At 38.6% G+C, this 23,993-nt stretch overlaps 2 protein-coding genes and 1 long non-coding RNA gene across 4 annotated transcripts in view; 1 reads left to right on the plus strand and 2 right to left on the minus strand.

Annotated features, from left to right (window-relative positions):
• Positions 1-21: 21 nt before the first annotated feature.
• Positions 22-1,391, minus strand: LOC108615435 (granzyme B). The gene is made up of 3 exons (XM_018009922.2): positions 987-1,391; positions 644-920; positions 22-567 (listed from the first exon to the last, which is right to left on the minus strand). Exons 1-3 carry the CDS (start codon positions 1,256-1,258, stop codon positions 217-219), a joined length of 900 nt encoding a protein of 299 aa, XP_017865411.1. The 5' UTR covers positions 1,259-1,391; the 3' UTR covers positions 22-216.
• Positions 1,392-1,488: 97 nt separating this feature from the next.
• Positions 1,489-9,572, minus strand: LOC108614866 (uncharacterized). Of its 2 annotated transcripts, none has more exons than XM_089472236.1 (13): positions 9,529-9,572; positions 8,012-8,516; positions 6,897-7,004; positions 5,146-5,243; positions 4,759-5,049; positions 4,448-4,684; positions 4,227-4,355; positions 3,628-3,757; positions 3,448-3,570; positions 3,179-3,268; positions 2,993-3,116; positions 2,430-2,740; positions 1,489-2,230 (listed from the first exon to the last, which is right to left on the minus strand). In XM_089472236.1, exons 2-13 carry the CDS (start codon positions 8,465-8,467, stop codon positions 2,075-2,077), a joined length of 2,253 nt encoding a protein of 750 aa, XP_089328362.1. In that variant the 5' UTR covers positions 8,468-8,516; positions 9,529-9,572; the 3' UTR covers positions 1,489-2,074. The 2 variants fall into 2 exon arrangements, with proteins under 2 accessions (XP_089328362.1, XP_089328361.1); XM_089472235.1 differs by having other exon boundaries at positions 8,012-8,658; positions 9,529-9,571.
• Positions 9,573-10,990: 1,418 nt separating this feature from the next.
• The window catches only part of LOC149268408 (uncharacterized), a 97,935-nt gene continuing 84,932 nt past the window's right edge, over positions 10,991-23,993 (plus strand). The window contains exons 1-2 of the long non-coding RNA XR_016270683.1: positions 10,991-14,931; positions 19,331-19,425. This is a non-coding gene — a long non-coding RNA (uncharacterized LOC149268408). The remainder of the gene's footprint in view (positions 14,932-19,330; positions 19,426-23,993) is intronic.

The following is a 23,993-nucleotide window of genomic DNA, read 5'->3' on the forward strand; positions in this document are numbered from 1 at the left end:
GGCGATACCAGCTTGCTTCAATTTATTTGATTGTTATTATTTAAATTTAATTTTTCTTTAAATATTTGAATTTGTTTAAATGAGAACATAAACTTAAAAATATAAATAACAATTTAGTTTAAGACTCTAAATATGTTAAAAACTATTTATGTGGGGATTTCATAAAAACGGCAAAAGTGCACCACTTGAAGTGCTCAGAGACTTGGATACGATAAACTAAGTAACTCTCAATGCATATAGCGTAAATAGCAATAGGTAAAAAGATAACCACGTATTGCTACTGCCCGAGAACATTCTAACGGTTTTATCAACCCAAGCCTCAACTTTGGAATAATTGACAAACTTCAACGCTTTGATGCCTTCACATTTCTGTGCCCCACCGATAATGCCCGTGAAATAAGTGGAGCAAATAATTGGCGAACCCAAATCACCGGGACAAACTTGCCCCTCATCCTTCGGCTCGGCGCATATGCTACTTTCGCTATCATAATTTTCCATTCCGTTGCAGAAATCGTGATCGCGCACTGCCACTTCCAGATACATCAATTCATTGGCATATGGACCATGCTAAATAGTCAATGTATACATATATATATGGATAAGAGTCAATCGATCAATTAGATCGATAGCTAGCGATTATTACCGGATAGAGCTGACCCCAGCCCATGGTGATGCATAACATGCCCACGTAGAAGCTGGCCCACTTTCGTGTCATTATCGGCTTTACGTGTCGCGTATTGCCCGGAATACGATCCGCCAAGCGCAATAGAGCCACATCGTATTTCAAATAACGCTGATATCTTGGATGCACAGCAATCTGTGTGATGCGTCGACTGTCGTCCTTGCCATATTTATCCAAGCGTCCCACAGCCCCAAAGACGACCAGTAAACCGCGTGGATTCATAATGGATTTATGACGGCTGTGAATTAAATATATGAAAATAATTATATGCATACATATATAGCTCTCCTTAGTAATTGCTTACTCTGTCACACAGTGAGCTGCAGTTAAGACGGTCTGACTGCTTAGAATGACCCCGGTGCAGAAGTGATTATCGCCATAGAATTGTATGTAATGCAATGTGCGTATTGAGACAATATTGCGTACAAATTTGCCGTTATCGGGCACTACGCCACCTGCGATTAGCATCTGAAATTGATCATCGCTATTCCGGGTAAAGGTGCCCCGTTCCCCATTTTCCAAATCCAATCGGATAACCACCAATAGCCAAACAATTAAGATCTGATAGATATTCATTATTCATTGCTTCGACTGAGACTCTAATGGAATATTATGAATAAATGCGAGCAACTGGCATATGTATCAAATGGTATGTGGATTAAAACCCTAAAATATATCACAGCATGTAACTGTGCTATGATTTATAATTTCGAAATATAAACGAGTTTTCGATGCCTTTGTGCCGATTATTTAAAATGGCGGTAAAGCAAAATGGTGCTGCGGAGTTGCCATTTACATGCAAATGACGTGCAGTATTTAATTGCAAATAAGCACAAAGCATAATGAGGAAACATTACCTTTTTGAGTATCGATACATGAGCTCGATAGCTATTGCCAATCAGCAGTGCAATTGCCGGGCTTTGATCGAGTGAACGCGAAGTTTTACGAGAAATTAAATATTTATATGTATTGTATGTTTTCTTTTATGAGTATAACATTTATTCGAGCAACTAGCTCCCAACTACATATAGCAAATACTATGTGCCACAAATATCTAATACAAATCGAACTCTGGCATACAGTAAGTGTGGAACTTGTTTATATACATACACATGTACATATGCATGTAAGTACATATGCACAGCACATCTGTCTTAGATTTTGCTAGCACATGAGGCCGAGATTAAAACTACATAGTAACTTCAGTAACTAGTAATAGCTTCTGTGCGGCTAATTACGCCTATTGGGCGTTTACACACAAAATATAGCGCACACACACACGCACACATACATACACCATAATATATATTGAGAGGGAGAGAGAGAGAGAGTGGGTGGGTAACTGTAGTAATTTTGCTGATTCGTAAATTGCGGTTTCTCTGTGCGTTTGCCTCATTTACGTTTGGGCAGCTTGTAGTTCGTCGGCGGATGCAACTTGAGATGGTCCAGAAAAACTGGCTGCATATCCGCACACCACGAAATTTCCTCACGCGCACGCACCGGCCCATCCTTGCAAGTCAACCAATAGGTGCTCATTAATCCCTTGCCCTGCGAAATAGAATCAGATTATAAATGTGGACTATTAATTTAACGATATGAGGCATATGAATAACGGCTATGTACGTCATATGTAGAAGGCAGAATTCCGACTTTTCATATTATTATTATTATTATTTTCGCACTCCCAATTAATATGATAATAATCGACTATGCAAATATCGTAAGAATATTTCAGCCCATAGCTCACCTTGACATCGATGAGGCCGCGATGCTCGGTCTTGTAGCCGCCCACCTGTTGCAGAGCCTCGTGCATCTCCTCGGTGATATGTATCTTCTGTGCCTCGCCGGTGCTCTCCATGCGCGATGCCGTGTTCACCGTATCCCCGAATAGACAATATCTTGGCATTTTGGTGCCCACAATGCCGGCGACAACGGGTCCGGTGTGAACGCCGCAGCGGATCTGAACAAACTCGTCGCCGGCGCGTGGAATCCGAAACACAGACGAGGCGTCCAGCAAATCAAGTGCCATTGTTGCAATCTCGGTGATGTGCTTGTTGCCTGCGGGGGCGAGCCAACCGAAACATATGTTTAGTGTCTTTTTTTCTGCTACATTTTTTTTTTTTTTTTTTTTTTTTTGGTAGGGGGGCAGCATAAATTAAGGACGCACAAAGCCCAAAATTAGCGCACAAGTCAGAAACATGGGAATGGCGATGTTTGGCATGGAGGGGGCGGGGGATGTTTGGCGGGGCGGCGCCGTGAGTTGGGTAAATGCCTGTTCGGATTGACAAGTTGACAATTTGCATGAATTACCGTTTTTCACGGGCAGCCCAGAGGCCACCATGTAGGAGTCGCCAATTGTTTCCACTTTGTAGACATCGTAGCATTCAATGCGCTCATCAAAAACGCGATAGATCGAATTGAGAAAGGTCACGACCTGTCGAATATAGTTATACAGTTTATCATGTCCATTAAGTTCTCTGATTTAATGGAGCTTACCTCCAGGGGCGTGCACTCGGCCGCAATTTCGGTGAAACCCACAATATCGCTAAAGTAAATGGTAACCGCTTCATAGAGCTCAGCGGGCACCTGACCGGGCACAATTTAATGAAATAGAAAGCCGTTAAAATTGAAATGCAAATACAGTCGAGACTCGCTATCGAATACACGCAGGACCCATATAAATTGCGTGTTCAATACTAATAAATAATAAGTAATATGGAATTCTTAGTCTACACACGCACACACACAGACACACATATTCTCACCTGCTGCGTCTGCTTCAGCTGCATTGCGACGCTTGGCGGCAACATTTGAAAAAGCAACGAATCACTTTTGCGTTTCTCACGCTTCAGCTCCTTGGCCTTCTGGGATAGATTCATAGCATAAAGCTAGCAAAGAAATCAATAATTTATATTAATTCAGCCAATCTACCGTCTCTTTCTTACCTGAATAGTGGCTGCTGCATTCTTGACTAGTATGATTATAATGGGCGAAACGAGCAGCACAACAACCAAAATGGCTATGCCAATGGCTTCCTTGCGATCTGCTTCGACTAATGTTTTATCTACATATTCTCTGCAACGAAAAGCAATTACTTAAAAATCTCCGCTTATAACTATGCTATACTTTGCCAGTCTCATATGCAAATAGGTTTCCATTTGTTTTTCAGCTGATTATGCAAAATGGCGGCATGGAGTATCAGCATACCATTATCGATAGAAACCTAAGTGCAATAAGAGCATATTCAGTATGCAGCGCAGCTGCGGAGTTGCCATTTACATGCAAATTACATGCAGTATTTAATTGCAAATAAACATATGCAAACAACTTGTGCAGTATTTAATCGCAAATTAAGAACAAAGCAAAATGGGAAAAGATGACCATTTTGAGTACAACATCGATACATGATTTCGATAGCTATTGCCAATCAGCAGTGTGTTTACCGCGTGCTGATCGAGTGAAAGTGAAAATTTACAAATTTGTGTAAAAGCTTCTGTAAAAGTGTGTATAAAGGTATTTATTCAACTTTTAACTAATTTCTTACTTAATTAGTCGGCGTAACGCCTTTTGTAGTATGCGCAAATCGTCCGTGTAGTTGTGCATAAACTCATTATATTCAACTGCGCTGCGCTCGTCCGAGATATTTGGCTTATTCTTTAACACCATGTTGCTCCTATTAATTATATATATTAATGAATATGGTTAGTGTGCACATAGTACATTAAACTAATATCAATTAAAGCGCAATTATCAAGTGCCACTCACATGAGCTTAACGCGATGATATTTCTTCGAGCTCGTGATATTAGTATACATGGCCTTCAGGATGGGCGCATAGTTCAAGGTGGAATTAATCATCTCTCGCGCCATAAACTCGTAACGTACATAGGAAACGAAATTCTCAGCGGTGAGCGGCCCTCTGCCATAGTAGCGTATGCCAAACGAGGTGGCTATATTCTGGCACTCAATGCTCTTTAATAGATTCTTAAAGCCCACCAAATAGCTGTAAGAGAAGTTTTTATTGTTATGGTTGGATGGGGGACGTGTGTGGGAAAGAGGAGGATGTTGTTAACGTACCGCCAAACGCCGCTGTTGTCCGTTTCTTTAATTTGCTCGTTTAGATGATGTAGCAGTCCCCGATTAATGGATGTATACCAATTCATAACTTCGGTTATGGAACTATCCTCTGGCTCTAAGCGCACACGTTCGCGAAATTCATTTAAGCGACTCTGAAACTCATTGCGATTCAACATAACCTCTCGGTCATCCTCGTCCTCATCGGGCGCCGTTGGCACACTTATCTCGCTCCATGTTGTCATATTGTTTAGCGCATGATCCGTGTTGGCAAAGCGTTGAGTTAGATTTGCCCTGAACAGGTTTATATATACATGTGTATATATATTTATATATTTTCGCACTTGTTATGACTGTCAAAAGGCAAAGTCTATCATTATCTCAACTCACCGCTGCTTGCTGCCATTGGTGAAGATATAGAAGGCCACCTCGGAGCGCTCGAGCTGCAGTCGCGTCACAACTTTGCCCAAGTCCGTTGCAATTGTCACCTGGTTTCGTGGGCGAACCATTGATAAATGAGATTATCTAGTGTAGGTGGATATTGTGTGTGTGTGTGTGTATGTGTGGGTGTTTGTGTGTCTTCCTCTGTCTATTGTCCTTTACGGGGCGTGGTCTTGATTAGTTAGTCATTTGCTTGGTAACATATTGAATAATTCATCAAGTTCGCTTACTTTTGCATATACTTATTAATTACTTAGCGAAGTATTTCTATTCTTATTACAAAAGTTTTCTTTTCGATTATTGAGTTTGATTGGGTGTAATTAGAAGTAGAGGTCTGAGCGAAATCTAGGACTCATATGTGTCCAAGGCATATTAGCAGAAATATCTATTATTACTAGTTTTTTTTTTTTTTTACTTTATTATTTATAATGTATCTATTCATTAATCTGCAGAGAAGGTAAACCATTGCTAACTGTAACTTAAAGTAATAAAATATTTATTAAACTTAAAGTAAATAAATATTGAGCTTAAAGTAATAAAATATTTCTTCAAACGTAGAATGAAATTAAATTATACTTCTCCAGACAATAAATTATTTGTTGCTAGGAAAACTGAATTGCTCAAGTGGCCTGAAGACTTGCTCTAATTGACCAAGCCATTTCTTTGGAAAAAGAAGTATTTGATTTAGTTTAGATTTGATTGTTTAAATTACGTTTATTGCATATATTTCATTTAATATTTTAATGTCAAATTTATTGTGGTTGATTACCTGTTATCCTATGGGATTCTCTTCGCATCTCTCTCTCTCTCTCTCTCTCTCTCTTTTATTACTTATTCCATTTATTTCGATTAATATTTGTATTGATTGCTGGCAATGTGCGAAAATACTCCAGAGAGAGAGAGCGCGAGAGCGTCAAATCCCTACAGCCAATTAGACAATTTGCAAATTACTAAACACTTGAGAGACTCTAAATTGTTTTCTGCTGCACTCTTGAGATTACTAATTGCGACACCCGCTGTAGGCCCTTTGGTTAGGGTATACACTTAGCTGTGCTTAGCCACATTCAGGTCAAGTACGTGACTCAATTCAAGGACTCTCGCAGTGTGCGCATTTCCTGGCTGCCACGCCCACACAACTTTTGTAACTGTGCCAATGCATATTTTCGCCTATCAATTCACTTTAGCATCAAGCAATATATTTATTTATTTCTTTATCATATCTCACGCATTTGCATAAAATAAAGAGGAGAAAAAACGATGGTGGACAGCAAAGGAGCTCAACGCCCGTCACTCAGGTGGAATGGGATTGAAAGCTCCGACGACGTTGAGTACCTTGTCTAGCGACTGCTTCGTGCGCACTTGAAGCATGCTGCACTTACCTGACCAAACAAATATTGCCGATTGGAACAGCCCCGCCACGCCCCCTAAGGCCTCCCCCCTGTTCGATAGCCATCGTCGTCATGAACGCACAGCGAGTGAGAGGACACTTGCTACACTGGACTACACATCTGTTACTTTTCTGTTTGCTTTTTTTTTTTTTTTGCTTTTCAAGTGAGCATTGAGCGTGCCAGGACATGAACTTTACTTGCCTCGTATGATTGAATTTCAGCAATAAATTTTAATTAAGCTTGCAGACTTGCTCCTTTCCTTCTATCTACCTCTCCCTCTCCTTCGGTTTGTTTGTTCACCTGTTGACTTACCTGCGTCTCAATGTCGGCCACATCGGCTCGATACTCCAATATCTCCTGCAGGGTTAGTGATGTTTGCACAATCAATGCCAATATGGGTATGAATGGTAGAATTATCATCTGCAAAATAGATATATGTATAGGTACAGTGATAGCTCTATCAACGAGCAGCTGAGTGAGGGGTAAATATGTTCTTAAACTGAACTATGCATTATGCATTAATTAAAGAATAAGAATATTTAGCTATGTACAGTGAACTCTTGACTAACGAATAACCAAATTGAATAATACTTTCTGGTATTATTTATTGGTATTATTTGTTAATTATATTCGTCCATACTTCATGAACTCTCGACTAATGAATTGAACAAATTTAATAAATAATTGTGTTACATAATTCTTTCCATATAATATATTATAGTAGTTCATTTATACTCTACAGTAAAGTCTCGCCTACAAAACATCTGTTTTTCTATGATATAAATAATGGATTTGTAAATTCTTATGTGTCATAAAAATATGAGAAATGTATATGTATGTACAGTGAAGTCTCTAATGGGAACTTTCCACATATATTAGGATTTATTGATACTTCGGCAAACACAATAATTTTGAACTTTACTGTACTCAATTTAAAATCCTTCAGTAATTATTTTGCTTAGATTCCAGTAGAACTATTGTTCGGATATGAGCTCTACGACACACTTTGATTCCCTTTCTCTTTCCATTATTCTACTCAAGCTCTTCATTTCCTTCTCCCTTAGTGTTGCAGTTCACTCTAGGTAGCACACACTGTATGCGGTCTATTTTTGATTTCTCTAGAGTTGCCTATCTATTCTCATTTGTGTGTGTGTGTGCGTCTCTCGGTGTCTGTGTGTTGAAGTGTGATTAGTCTTTATCGTGCTGTGTTGCTAATCGCGCCACTTCATTTGGTCAGCGCACGTGACCGGCTCGACGCCCCTCCCATCCCCCCTCTGCCCTTCGTTCACTCAGCCTTGCGTTCGTCCAGCTGTTGCGCTAATTAAGATGCATACGCTTTTGCTAATTTATGCTGGCTGACACATACACACACACACACACACATATAGACCTCTTCTCCCTTTTCTTTTGGGCCATATTCAACTCACCTGCATTAGCTGCAAACGTCGCCCCGTTTTTATGGCCGGATTTCGTGCCGCTGCACTGCAGCATCGTCCGCTGCCAACATTGGAAATATCCTCGGAACTAATCGAGCGCACGGAAATTTTATCGAGTTGCAGATTGTGATGCGTGTGTGTGGGCAACAGCAGGGAACCACCAGCACCAGCACCAGCCCCACCACCGTCGCCAGCACCACCGGCCGTGCCACCAGCTTCGTTGCCTGAACGAATGGCGGGATGATTAGATTTGCAGTTGCTAATGTTTATCTTAATGCATGTGGATGCTGCGGCAGATGCTGAAGCGGAGGCTGTTGCCGAAGCTGTTGCATCCACAGCTGTTGTCTCCATGTCGCTAGATAGTTGTTGTGGTTGCTGTTGTTGTTGTTGTTGCTGTAAACCTATATTCAATTTGCAAGCTGCTCTACCATTTAGCATATTGTTCATTGCCCAAGCGAGCACATCGAGAACGGCTCATAAATACAAACGTTTATGGCTGCATAAAAAGCAATACATAATTGTTGTTGTTGTTGTTACTGTTGTTGTTGCTCGAGTGTATCAGCTTCGATCATAGAGAGATAGAAGCACTTGTCTGGCTTTTTCCAGCTAACTCTAATGAGATGAAGGCGAGGCGGACGCTGATACGCGCAAAATAATTGCAAAAAAGGAATAAATACAGGCACATATGTGTGTGCATATGTATGTATATGTGTGTCTGGCTATGGGTGTGATAAGAGCTGGAGAGCGCAACAGAGCGACTCAACCAGTCAGCGAAATGTCAGCAGAACAAATTTGATGGATGAGCAGCCAGCGATGGCTTTCATGGGTTTGGGTTTGTTTTGTGTCCTGTCCAGTCCTGTCGCACTTTCAGTTTAATTGAAGTTACATTTGATATCAAAGTGAGGAAATGTAATGAAAGGGCGAGTAAATAAAGGATTATTAGCACAAGCAACATTTCAATTGCTGTCTGCTTATATTTTTCGCTCAGTGTAGCTTTGTGCAAACAATTTCTGCAATGCACACCCACTCACACACACACACACCAACACACACCAACACACCCATAGTCACACACTCACGCACAACCCAGACAGACACACACACATCCTTTCGACACTGCCTGTTGCTCTAGTTGTTTACTTTTACACACATCAAACGCATTTATTGATTAAACTTTTAATTGCCTTGACAAATGCTCATCAAACGGGGCAAAAGTCAATCAACACACATTAATGAAAACAACAAAAACTTGAAAAAATTATGATTAATGCGATAACACGTTAAGAAAAGGAAATGCCCTGAGCATGCCATAAATTTTCGATTTTAAACCGTAGAAAGGCACCAACAAATTTCGTTATATATTTATTTGCACATCAATCGCGCCCGCACATAAACAATAAATATTATTAATATTATTTTTATTGCCACATTAAATTGTGGAGTGGGGCGCACATGGGGGTGGCGAGCCACAAAATTCAATTATCTATTTGGGCCAAATGCTGGAATACCGTTAATGTCGCGTTATGCGCGTGTTGTTCCAACTGAAGCGACCGGCAGCAACTGAACTTAAACCTGTTGAGTTTCGTCCGTTTATAGGAGGTTGCTCTAGCTCAAATCCCTGTTGGGGCAGCCGTAACACCCACCCTTAGGACCACCCACAACTGTTAGGCAGCTGTTAACGACAACTGAGTCGATAGTGTCTCGTACTTGGGGAATTTGTCTGAAAATTTTTATGATTTTTTAAATAATTTTTTTAGAAACTACTTATGTATGTATGTATGTATTACTATGTATATTTTTAAATTTTTTAACAATTTGTTCTATTAACAAGAATAAATATTGCTGAGGGTTAACGGTATTTTAGCAGCTGCAACAGCTTGCCTGCTGAACTGCTTGAAAATACTTGCTCAAATACTGCTTTCTGTCGACAGAGACTTGTTGTGGTTGAGTAGTACAAAGCTGCTTGTTACAAAACTTCGTTTCCATGAAAGATTGGTTGTACAGAGCTGGGTTACACCCCCAACAGTTAAAAGCTGCTTGATAGGCAAGGACTAAGCGCGATACTTAATGTATATTTGATAATGATATATGAGAGTATATACGGACAGCATATATATAACCTTACATGTATTTCACGGCGGACTTATAGGCTGGCATATTCTGTTCTATTGAATTTCTTACAATCTCAGTGTGCGTTTCGTTTCTACGACCGAGGAAATGTTCTCCGTCCTAGGCTCCCATAGCAGCATATGGTGATTGATCGTGTCAGGCTGTTCTATGGGAAGATTGTCAGGGATCAATTTGTAATATGTCACAATAAAAACGCGGTTTTAGGATACGAATATTTTACAACTAAATGAAGCAGAAGTGTAGTCCCGTAAAGATAATGAACACAATTCGAAAACATTGTTCATACATCAATCATTTGTTATATTATATTTTTATTTTATGATTTCGTATGTGCGTGAGTGTGTGTATGAGTTTCGATGTGTATGCAAGGCGTCTTCACAAAACAAAATCTATCTATTCTTCTTCCAATACCACTGAATCTCATTCGGTGGCAGTTTCGGAGTCGCCCCTCTCTAACGTATGATCGCTAAGCGACAATAATGCAAACAGATGAAGTTAATAAGTAATTTGCAATTCGTCTTTAATACACGTGCTATACACAGTTTAAGAACCCCGCCGACATAGATTTATTCAACTAAATTGTTTAAACAAATTTGCACATGCCAAAATGGCGCTACACAAATATGAACTGCTTGCTTAACTACTCTTGCTTGCTCAATTTCATTTAACTCGTGTCACAAGCTGCGTGCTATGCGCCTTCTGAGCGCAAGGCTGCTTGCTATGATCAGGACACTTGCTGCTTTCCGTCTCTTCTCTTTGTTTAGAAAGCTTCAATTTAATTGCCACAACATGTGGTATGATTATTTATTTATTTATTTATTTATTTATTTCTTAAAGCTATTGACAAAAACGAGAGTCAATTTAATTTAAAAAAGCCTATACAAAGTACACGATATAATTTCAAATAGTAACACCAACCCGATGGGGGTATTTTATTTGCCAGTCCGGCCGGCTATGCCCACGTCTCACAGCCAAATATGGTCAGTGATACTATTGAAGCTATGAAAAGAAAGTGTTAGTAAGAAACTTAAAAAAATAAAATATTAAAATGTTGGTTATTAACAATATCTAGCATAATTAAAATAATTCTTAAAATAATAATAAAAATAAAAAAATAATAATAATAATATAAAAAAAAAATAAATAAATAAATAAAAGTTGAAAAAAAACAATAATAAAAAAAAGAAAATAAGAAGAGATAAAGTATAGAAAAAGAAAAAGGACGGTAATAAAAGAAGTTGCAAGAAAAGTTAATAAAAAGAATAAGAAATAATAACAAGAAAAGAGAAAGGGAAGAGCCAAAAATAGAGTATAAGAATAGAATTGAGAAATCACTAACACAACATTAGCAGCAAAAACGTATGCCAATGCTTATGCCTGGGCATTGTGAGTGATTTCCCTAAGATAAGCTGATAGTACACTTTTTATTTTAGAAGGAGAGAGCTCTAAGGAAAAAACGTGATAATATTTATTAAAATTAACACAAAGAACATGAAACGCACTGTGCAAAGAATAATCCCTAGTGCACACAGGTAAATGAAGCGGACGATAGTGTCTAGTTGCTCGGGACGGAACCAAAAAATTTAGACGACCCAACAAAGAGGACGAATCAATATCACCACTAATCAATTTATGCAGAAAAACAATTCCTAAAATTGTTCTGCGATTGGTTAGCGATGGAAGATCAATTAGCTGGAGCCTACTATGATAAGACGGTAATCGTAAATTACTGTCCCATCTAAGGTCTCTTAAGGCAAAGAGAAGAAACTGTTTTTGGACCGATTCGATACGATCCTGATACAGTTTATGTTGCGGAGACTATACGACAGAGCAATACTCTAGAATAGGACGCACAAGCGAAGTAAATAAGCGCTTGGTAATAAAAGGATCTTTAAATTCCTTAGACCAACGTTTAATAAAGCCAAGCACACTTTTGGCTTCATTAATGATGGTAGAAATATGAAGATTAAAGTTAAGTTTACAGTCAAAGAACACACCAAGATCTTTGACTGTAAAGATGCGTCGTAAGGAAATATTGCTAATTTTATAATCAACAATTAGAGGAACGGTACGACTGAAGGTCATTGTCATACACTTTGAGCAATTTAGGTCAAGCTGGTTTGCCACACACCAAAGTTGAAATGCATTTAGGTCATCTTGAAGGTGAAGATGTCCATTTGCCCTGGAGTATGGAAGGCAAAGTTTTACATCATCAGCATACATAAATATAGTGGAGTACGAGATACAACTAGGAAGGTCGTTTATAAAAAGGGAAAAGAGCAATGGGCCCAAATGGCTACCCTGAGGTACACCAGACGAAACAAAGATAAGTTTAGACATAGCTACATTTACGATAACAGCGACTAAGTTTAGAAGGCATTGGTGTAGTAGAGGGAGGATTATCGATAGTTAATAAAACCTCTAAAGTGGGGTGATATATATCCTCAGGTAAGGAGAGAGGAGTTGATCTCGCGACATTAATGAGCGAATCATGATTAACAAACACAAGATCAAGCGTGCGATTAAGATGGTTTGAAATAGAGTTCATCTGAAACATAGACAGGTTAAACAATTCATCAAAAAGATAGTGATCAATTGTCGGAATAAAGTAATTTGCATTACAAGTTGAAGACCAAGAAGTGTTCGGAATATTAAAATCACCCAACACAAGAAGACAATCTCTATCATTTACATGTTCATTAACTTGTTTAATACAATTTATGTGGTGAGCATAAACTTGTACATCAGAAGAGGGAGGGATATAAGAACATGTGATGTATAATGAGCACGATGGGAGAGTTAATTTAACCGCTATAATCTCCACATCATGAAGGGACGAAAAGGTAAACAATTCAGAGTGGATAATGGACTTAACCGCAATTAACACCCCACCACCTCTGCGCGACGAACGGTCGAGTCGATAAATAGTGAAATTACTTGAAAGAATTTCACTATTATGAATATTACTACTTAGCCATGTTTCAGTGAAAGCGATAATATCATATTGTACACTGAAACTATGCAAGAAAAGACTTTTAAGTTTTGAGTTTAAGCCACGTACATTTTGATAAATCAGGGACAGCTGAGAAGAGGCTTGTAAGTAATTTAGTTTTTTGGTACAACGTTTGATGAAGACTGCACCGAAGGTAAATTTACTGAAATGGGCATCGATCTGTTACGATTTTTGGGTTTAAATTCATGAACAACTACATGAGGTGGCCAGAAATTAGGATCACAAAGGGTTTTAAAGTATTCTACAGGCACATTGATTTTGAACGAAGCAATTTCACGCGGTGTCGCAAAACTAAACTTCGATATAAAAACATTAGCCGGAATCTTATTTGAGATAAAAGCCGATACTGCCTCAATGGTAGTGTCAGATGAAAGCCTAGATAAGAAAACTTGCTTTCTAGGAGAGACAACAGATAAGGTAATGCTCTGAGAGGCTGACTTATTGTCACTCTTTGTTTGAGCAACAATAGAAGTAACATCCAAATTTGGGACAGGGGCTTGAGTTTCAATAGAAGCCTCAATAGGAGAAACAGATATGGGACAAGGTGAAGGAGGATCTAGAGAATTGGGAGCCGACGACAAAACAGAAGCGCAAGGTGAGGGAGGAGCAAGCGAATTAGGTGACGGTACTATTACAGAAGGAGTTACCGACAACAAAGGAGTATCCAATTGAGAGAGAGGACTTTCAAAGCCGTACTGATTTAAGATTTCCTCAGCAGCAGCCATGTCACTGGTCAACTGCATAGAAATCTTCCTCAGTTTTAAAAATTGAGCCCTCACAGCACTATACATTTTAGAAAAATTTATTTGTTTTTCCAAGCAAATCGGACAAGACCAGCGTATGCCTCCACTACCAGCTTTAGAAGTAGACATAATCTTGTCATATTCACGCCCAGTAAGACCTGCACACTTAGTATGCATCATGTTATCACAGAGCCAGCAACTTATAAATTGCGCTTGTGCAGAATCAACTGTTTGCCTGAAAGTGCAAGCTTTTTTGCAGCAACTCATATTGGCAATTGGGATAGATCACAAAATTACTGAATGTAAACAGAAATGTAAAAACCAAGAGAGATATAAATGTGTTGAGAGCGAGTCCAACAACAAACAGCCGTTACAGAGCGCAGCGAAAATATATGTTGAGAGAGCGAGTCAACAACAAAAACAGCCGTTACAGAGCAGATCAAAAGTCCTCAGCGAGAGAGTATACTTGCACACCACAAAAATCAAAGATTCAAGAGAGGCAAATACAACAACCGTAGATAGTGAGAGCAACTTATGCACACACTCACACAAACTTAGAAAGAGTGAACTGGGGAGAGCGCCAACAAATAGAAACACTAAAGCAGAAATGCAAATAATGAAACTAATGAACCGACACTGCACACAAAGCTTCACAAATTAAAAAAGCAAATTATTAAAAACACAGTGAACAACGGATCAAACCTTGCACAGGAAAATATAGATATTTGCTATATACAACCGAACCGCAATTATGTGAAATTTAATAAGAATAATTAACTAAGAAAAACAAGAATAATTGAAGAGCACAATAGTAAGCACGTCTGTTAACTCTCACTGAGAACTCTCTCGAGATTAATATCTAGCCATTAAATGAAGTTATTATACAACAACAATAGCATAATAAGCGCATGCACGACAATATATAAATCAAAGTGGGATTGCCATTGTCACGCCTCTTTGTAAGCGCATGAGATCATCGCGGCGATAAATCGACTCCATTCTCGCCTCCAAAATAACGCCTAGAGGTACGCAGACTTTCCCAAAACAAAAAGAAAAAAAAAAAAAACAGCCATTTGCATAACTAGCTGTAAAAGTGTTTAAAACATTAACAATCGCTAGCGATTGGCTGAATGCTGAATCCGCCAAAAGAAGAAAAAAATACAACAAAAAAAAAAAAAAAACCAAACGAAATGATATACGAAACAACAATAACAACAACAACAGCAACAGTAAAAAAGCTAAATAAAAAAGATGCTCAGTTAATGTAAAACGCAAACCAGTTCTAAACAGTAGAAAAAGAAACAACAGCACAACGCTGCTGTTGGTCGAAACGTTGGGCGCATCATCGCAGACCACCTTGTCGGCTGCTGGTTCGCTTCTCACTGCTCACTTCTCGCTTCTCACTTCTCACTGCTCAGTGTTCACTGCCGACTTCTCACTTCTCCCGCCAGTCCAAATACAATTGGATCGGGTAACTTTGAACTGGGCGTCGCGTCTAGGTGTTGCTGCTGTCGCTGCTATGGTGTCCAAATTGATGTTTCAATAAAGACTATAAATTTATGACTTACGAATCAAGTGGTTAAGAGACATTCCCCAATGCCGGACAACGAGTAGGTGTCGCCATTGGTGCCACAATGAATTAATTTGGACAATTTATGAGCCAATCTTAGAGACAGCCAGCCACACAGTCAGTCAGCTAGCTAACCAGCTCCGGCTAGGCCAATCGCCTAGGTCTATTCAACTAGCACGGTGGTCGAACGTTTCTATTCGAGAAATTGAATTATAATTTGATGCCCCAAACGCATCTGCATACATTAACGAATCGATTGGGCCACATAAATCTGGCAGCTGCGACACAATTAGCAGACGCCAAAACCAACCAAAGCCGCCACCCAAAATTGACAGCCAAACCAGGCAGCCAAGCCAGTCAGCCAGCCAGCTAGCCAGTCGATCCGGCCCGAAAAGTGTACGTACATAAATAGTCCGCATTGCTGCGCTCCAACAGCTGAAAGATAAACCTAAACGTAAACATTCTGATGGAACAGAGCAAGTCGATAAAGAGATGCTCTTTATAGAATACACTTTTTTATGCATACAATTTAAGAGTTAGCGCTTTTTCGGCAATTAAAGCGAGAGTATTATTGTAGACTTTCGAACTTAACAGTATATATCACATAGGACCTGGAAATGTTAAGATTGCCTGGAAAGGCTAAGATTTCTCTGATTTGTTTGCTGATGACGAAAAGAAATTGACAATTTCTGGTAATACTTTATGCTGGAAAGAGATTCGAAATTTAAATTATAATGATAAATATTATAATTTAATATAATTTAAAAATATTGATATATCTAAAACCAAAGTCGGTTTTTATTTGGCAACTTATAATGTCTTTTACTTAGAAATATAAGAAAAATATATAGACAGAGATATAGATATAAAGATAAAGACAGAAATAAAATATAGATAGATAGAAATATTATAACAATTTTTTATTTATTAATTTAATTTTACAATTTTTAAATGAATAAAAAAATGTATACTTCTAATGTTCCATAAATGCATATTCCAAACATATTTTTAAAATTTTCTAAAATGCAATAGAAAGCTAAAAATGTTTGATTCCAAGTTTCGCTTTTCGATTTGTAAATATATAGATGACAAGTGCAACACTTGAGCTTATATGCCCAGTGTACGCTTACGGATTCTCAAGAGCTTGGAACCGAGAGCTGTCCACATTCTGCAGCCTTGCCATGAACTGACTCTTAAAATGTCTCATTTAAATAACTTGCATGCATTTAGTCATCCTTTTTGTCCCAACTTGGCAACAGGCTGCAACTCGTTGCGGTTGTTGTTGTTGTTGTTGTTGCTGGCATGCGCCCAGGGCAGAGATCGTCGACGACGATGACGACGAGGACTACGTCAACGTTAAGTGGACACAAAAGTCGCCTCTCGTCGTTGAGAGTGTCGCGGCGGAGAGTATGTAAATCGTATGCGATTCTTTGTTTGAGATTTGCAGCGGGCTGCAGTTGCTGCTTGATCGATTTTGTCTTGCTTTTGTCAATGCGATTCAATTGTTTGACACAAACAAAAGGATAAACATGTGTGTACAAGATTTACATCAACATGGTTGCACTGTGTGTGTGTGCGTGAGTGTGTGTGTGTGAGTAATGGAGACATTTTTATTTGGCCTCTGCTAAATCTTTGATTTGACAAATTTTGAGCTGTTGTTGAGTAGTTGTAGCAGCAGCAGCAGCTGCCCAGGCAGCAACTGCTGCATTTTAATTAATTCAAATGCAATTCAGCAGCATCCGCAGACGAGTGAAGACGCGCTGATTGAAGCTGAAAGCCAGCACGTGAGACAGCAGCAGCGGCAGCAGCAGGCAGGAGGCCTCAGCAGCAGCAGCAGCAGCAGACAAACAGACAGCAGCCACTGTCACTTTTTTTTGTATTTCTTCTCTGTTGCGTCTGGTGCGGGGTGCAGAGGCTATGGACGTACTCGGCTCATTCAGTAAACGTTTGTGATTTGTAACGATTGTGCAGTACATAAATCAGTCATGGATTTATTGCGAGAAATGAAATTTGCTGGCTACGACTTCGACTTCGACTTCGACTTCGACTCCAACTTCGACTACAACTTGGCCTGGGTGAAGGTGAAGCATCTTCACTTGGCTCTCGCTACGTTTGTAGCTCTGTCTGTCCGTCTCTCTCTCTCTGTCTGTATGTCTGGCTGTTTGGCTGCTGGGTCGTGGTCGTGTGAGTGGCGCTGCGTGTGGGTCGCATAAATTTCACGCTTTGCGCAGGCGCTGCTACAAATCGATGTTCTCTTTTTTATACCCTCAAATGGCAATTGTAAATGGCTAAAATGGGGTATATTTGTTTCTTTCCTTTATGGAGCTGAATCCTTTTAGCCATGTTAGTCTCTGCATTCGTTTGTCTAGCTTTTTCAATGAATGATTCGATTGCGATCAGTTTTCATTTCATAGACTTGAATGTTTAAATATGTAGTTTTTTGCATACTTAATTTAATTATTGTTTTGCTTTGATATATTCTATAATATCTTATAAAAAAGTAGGAATTTATATATAGAGTTGGTTTTCTTGGTTTCTCAAAGAGTTTTATTACTGAAGTAACTTTTTGAATGGGTTTTATCTGTTTTTAAAATGAAATTTGAAATGAATGAATATTTAGAGTGGTTTTGATATATATTGATATTTGATATTCAGTAAATATCATATAATTATGTTGAATATGTTAAATATATGTCCTTTTGGCTATCTCCCACCTGTTAGATTTTTGTTTTATTCTTTTAAAAATAAAACAAATCGAAATTCTGTATTAAAAAATAAATTGACAGTATATATTGTATGTAGTATCTTTAATATATATGTCTATAATATAGATATAGTAGTATTGTATATGGAAAAATCAATATATGAACTCAGCTTTTACGCTTAAATAGCTTCTACTGCCAAAGACACTAAATTTTATACGCCCAAAATCAACAGATTTTTCGTATAAATCAAGTTGTGTATAAATCGAATATTTTTCCCAATATATATTCTATATAATAGAACTCATTTTAGCTGAGCTGCCATGCTGTCATATGAGCAATGGGTATCTGCTGGTCGCATCATTTTACTCTTACTCTTACTCTTGCCTATTTGTTTCTGTTTTTTGCTAGTTTTTATGAGGCATGCGGCCGTGCAGCGCCGCTAGCTAAAATCGATAGTTTTGACAGTGCGCGAGACGAACCAGGAAATTGTAAGTTGCGCCAAAAACATGTGTGCTCAAGACAATATATATGCATATACATACATATATATATATATATATATATATATATATATATCTATACATATATATGTGTGTGCGCATCTGTATATCAGAGCAACTGCTGACCTGGGCTGCCAAGCCGCCATTAGGCATGGCCAGAGCCAAAAGGGCAGATCACGAGTCTGGGCCAAGCAGATGTCTCCCTCTCTGTGTCCGTCCGTCTGTCTGTGTGTATGGACACGCAATGCACGGCTAATTGTTCGCTGGCCAACAACAAATGTTCAGCTGTAATGCAATAACTGAGTAGCCAACTCAACTCAAAGACAGTGGCTAAAAACGAAAAGGTAACAATTTTTGCTGTTGTTGTTGTTGTCGCTGTTGCTTGAATTATTCGCATCATATCTGATTGCATGACAGTTCTCAATTACTTTTTTTCGGCATTTCAGTTGTTTTATTACGAAATTGTGTGAGAGAATTACGAATTGGCATTTGGCCCGCCAAATGTTAGACTTAGAAATAGATTTCGCTATGTAAATATTTATCAAGTTGAGCTGTTAGGCTAGGCTAGGCTTAGGCTATAAATCTATTTCGATGTCAAGCGAAATTTAACAACTGTTAAAATTTAACACTTTTTATTGCATATTTTCAGTGCCATAAAATGAAGTGTGAATTGTGAAGTGTTTACGGATGTGAAATGAATAGAATGAGCATAAAGCTTGGAGATGAAGCGAATTTAAATTTATGGTAAGTCTCTTATATTGTCTCTATAGTATATCTATGTATTAGTAATATATATAGTAATATATATAAAACCTAGAGCTAAGTCTATGGGATACACGTTTATGATTGAGGTATAGAGAGAATTCATATATATTATCATATATATTCATTATATTTTAAGAAGTTACGCATGAATGTGGGAAAAATATTAAAAAAAAAAAACAAATATTACGTTTATTAATGTGGACAAAAAAAGGAATTGCAAACTCGAAGCAAATCCTTTTAAGAACTGTCTAAAAATTCAATCAAACTTTTTGTCTTAAAAGGAAACGAAAATAAGAAATACTTCTAAAATCTCTTAAAAGAGCTTAGTAAACGTTTACGAATTTGCCTAAAAGATGAATGAATTTTAAAATTAAAATAAAAATAAACATTTTTGAATAAAAAAAAAAAGTTTTTTTAACTATATATAAACAGGGTAATAGCTATACTCCTTAGGCAAATTTTACTTATATTTTTTAAAAGCTTTTTGAGGCTCAAAAGGAATCTTTTTTAATGATTTACGAATTTGACTCAAAGCTTACTTATTGAAATAGATTTACATTTTTACTCTACTTTGATACCCTTAAGACATATCTAGAAATGGCAGACTGAAGTCTAGAAAGAGTTTCGAGCATCGTAAAATTTTATGTATTTTAAAATGTGAATTTCATTGATTCATTCTACAAACTTTAAAAATCCTTTAAAATTTGAGTTCAATGCACTCCACTCGAATATTTCAGTTTCCCTTATTGCGTTGGCTGGTGTTTGGCTCCAATCTAACCGTAGCTTGTGCGCATTACCGTTAGGTATTTTTTGTGTGTATTTTTGGCCAAAAACTTATAATTTATGACTGGGTAAACTTTGCCTAATCCCGGGCCTAATCGTCTGGGCCACGCTGTGCTGCATGTCCCATGGACCGATAGCAAAGCCAAATAAATATATATATATAGTTTATTAAAAAAGAGGAAGGAAAAGAGTCAGTCACCTCGGCAGAGAGCACGTTTCGCTTGTATTGAAACTTTCTTGGTTTCGGCTTTCGGCTTTGGGCTTTCGGTTTTCGTTTTCGTTTCATTTGCTGGCTTCATAATTTATTATCGGTTCAAAGGCATCTCAATTATGGCGCTCCTGGCAGACATGAAAGCCCGCAACTCGTAGCAAATCTCTTTTGGCCAATCTTATTGGCCACAAACATATCTCGGCTGCGCTCGCGCGCTGCGTTTCGTTTTGTTAAATCTGCAATCGCAGCAATTACAAAAAACTCTTAACAAAACTTTATTCAATTAACTCTTTGCCAAATGTCGTAATGCTTAGGCAATTTTATGGCTGCTGCTGCTGCTGCTGCTGCTCGTTGGCTTTTCGCTATTATGATTATGAGCTGGCGCGTTTTATTGGTGTGAAAACGCGCCAGCGTGTTGCACGTTGCAAGTTGCTAGCGCGTTGCAGCTTCAATTTCAGCCACACTGCAATCGTGACGTGATTTTGATTGCCGGCAGCAGCAGCAAAAGCGAAGGCGATCAAATTGTACGCCCCTGCCAGCCATTGTTACCAAGTTTTTCGTTTTTTTTTTTTTTCGTTTTCTGTTTTTCCTTTTGTTCTTGAAAGTTGGCAGAGTCAGTCAGAGAGCCAGAGATTTGCACACTTTTACTTTTTGCAGATCTTTGAGGGGCATTGTTTCTCGCTTTGCTTTGGCAGTTGGTTACTTAGCCGGAACTATAAATCCAGCCGCTATTGCATTATTGTCTCGCGGGCATAGATTGATCGTAGACAAATTGTCGTCATGTCTGGACGTTGTCCGCTGCATTTCAATTTGCCGCCCCCCAAAAAAGTGAAGACATAAAACAGGTAATGCCCATGCGGCAGGTGCCATTGCGGCTCTCTCAATTCTTTTCGGTTTTTTGTTTGCCCACTGATTTATGCGACTATTCAAAAAAGTCAAAATTCAACACTTCTGTGTGCGTCAGAAAACTAAAGAATATGATATATATGCGTGTTTGGCTATAAAAGTCGTGTAGTAGACTGCATAGATATCCTGTAATTGGCGAGATGATGTTAGATGTGGATGTTTTTGATAGTTTGAGAGGGGAAGTTTTGTTATGCGGGCATCTTTATTGAGTCAATGAAAGAGTCCTTTATACTGTGCATTTTAGGCTTATAAATTGTTTTGGAAATACCTTGTATTCAAGCTTCTTAGGCATACTTGAGACATAGCCTCATAGAAACTCTTTTTAAATAAATTTTAAAATAATTCTATTTTTTAATATTCAATATATAAATCTTCTCAAAATCATTCCTAAAAGTCCACTAAGTATAAGTTGTAAGAAGAATATTTCTAAGTAAAATCTTCTAAATACAGCGAATATCTTCTTCTTCCAATATCTTCAAATTTGTTTTACTATCACTCCAAATTCAAATTCCCACTCAATTCTACTTCTATATCGCTTATATACCCACTCTAAATAATTGGTCTAGGTCATACATTTTGTAAATTCCAAGCATTGCTCCGCGCAAGCACGCTTCCAGCGTACCTATTAGAAATTCCAGGCATAGAGCCTTCGCCTAAGCATTGACGTTTATTGACACTTAACTCCGCTACGTTTCAGCCCCGAGTGAGGGCCATAGGAAGTGCCTGCAAACAAATGAAATGTGATTTCTGTCATAGTGGTTGTTGCCGATTGTGTTGTTGTTGTTTCTATTGTTGTAGTTGTTGTAATTGTTGTAATTGTTGTTCTGGGCAATGATGACAAATGGCTTCCATTTCCTTTTTGTTGTTGATTGTAGTCAATATCAGTTGCGATGATGTAGCTGCCAAAAAAAGAAGGCAAGGAATGTTTTAAACGATTGTACACGACTGCTAAATGCTCGCTTGAAGCTGAAAGGAGCTGAAAATGGAATAGTAGATAAAGCTTTCATATGCAACTCTCACATCTTAACATCTTCACATTTTAATGATCTTTACTCTTTATCTAAAGTTTCAATTCGCAGACTTTGAGATTGAATATTTCACATATTTTGAACGACTGGCAATCCAATATACTCCTTTGGCAAGCTGATCGAAACGGGCATAACAGTGATGTTCAGGTCTCAGTTTCTCATTTTTGGGGTATGCCAAAATTGCAATGATCGTGTATTTGAGTTTCGTTTTTGGCATAGGGTATACAACGAAAAAATGCGCTAATTACACGCACTCGAGCAATCGTTAATTGAAGTTGTCAACAGGGGCAGCATGAAATATGCGCTGCGAATGCGCAAATGTTGATTTTTTGTTTGAGTTAAGTCTCTGTATGCTGGTTAAATCAAAAGGCCTCCGCCTCCGATCATGGGCAAGGGCATGCTGCCGCCCAATTATCTGTGAATTGAACTAAAAAACAAAATGGTGAAGTGAAGAGACAGAAAGAGAAAGAGAGAGATGGAGAGAGAGAGAGAGAGAGAGAGAGAGAGAGTGAGGTGGAGAAGAATGAGATCTGCTGGCAATGGCGCCATTAATTATCACAAAAACGGATACATTTCTTCATAATTAAGCGGGTGAATGACATGTGCTGGCAGACGGGCGGCAGGTGAAGAGCCCCGGCAGTGGCTGCCAGTGAAGCAGTGAAGTGAGCAGAAGGGAGCCCAACCAATCCAATCCATGCAAAGGTGACCAGCCTAATGACAACATCGCTTCCGACTCGCTGCACAACTGCAGCTGCCATAAGGCAGCAGACAGCAGCCAGCTACAGCTGCAGCTTGAGCTGCCGCTCCATGGGCTCCATTAGCTGGAGTGATGCAGCGGCTAATAGAGAAGCATTACTCATGCCCAGCAGGACATCGTTATGGGCGCGTGTGTCTAGGCCACAAGGAATACATTTGACCATTGCCAAGTGCGTTTGCAGTCTCCGTAGTCCACAGTCCCCAGTCCCCAGTCCACAGTCCACAGTCCACACTCCACTCCATGCTCAGTGTGCGTTCGAGCTAAACATGCAATTGAGAAATTTATTAAAAATCATTTTCATTAATTTGGTTATTTATGCACAGGATCAAACATTCAATTAGGCTGATGTTATAAATCTCGCATTCATTTTTCACATGCTACGGCCACGCGTTGCATCTATAAATCACAGCGCTAGCAACTGTTGCAACTGCAACTGCAACGAGCTGCTGGCAGCCCACGGTTTTCTGTGGCATCTGCAAACTATTTTACCTTCCATTCGGCAGTCCACTTTTTGCCTATATTTTAATTGTCAATAAAATAATAAAAGCAAATCGATTGGGCTTCGTATTTTTCCTTTTTGCATTGACTTCTTCGGTTTCGAAAGGTTAAAAGTGAAAGATCTCCTGCTGACTCGCAACAATGACAAAATGCTTTATGAACTACGAGCTTGTTGCATTGTTTTGTTTCTGTTTTTTTTTTTTTTTTTTTTTTTTTAATACATTTTTTTTATTATTTGTCATGTTCGGCACGAAAAATGAGAGTAATAAGATGCACAAAATACGATAAAAAAAAAAAAAATAGCGAACAAAAAATAAATCTTTGCTGCTCTTGCAAACATTCGTATGCTCTTTTTTTATGATTC

Source organism: Drosophila arizonae, chromosome 5, assembly GCF_054131065.1.
Source record: "Drosophila arizonae isolate 15081-1271.41 chromosome 5, UAZ_ARI_1.0, whole genome shotgun sequence".
Classification (NCBI taxonomy): Eukaryota; Metazoa; Arthropoda; class Insecta; order Diptera; family Drosophilidae; genus Drosophila; species Drosophila arizonae.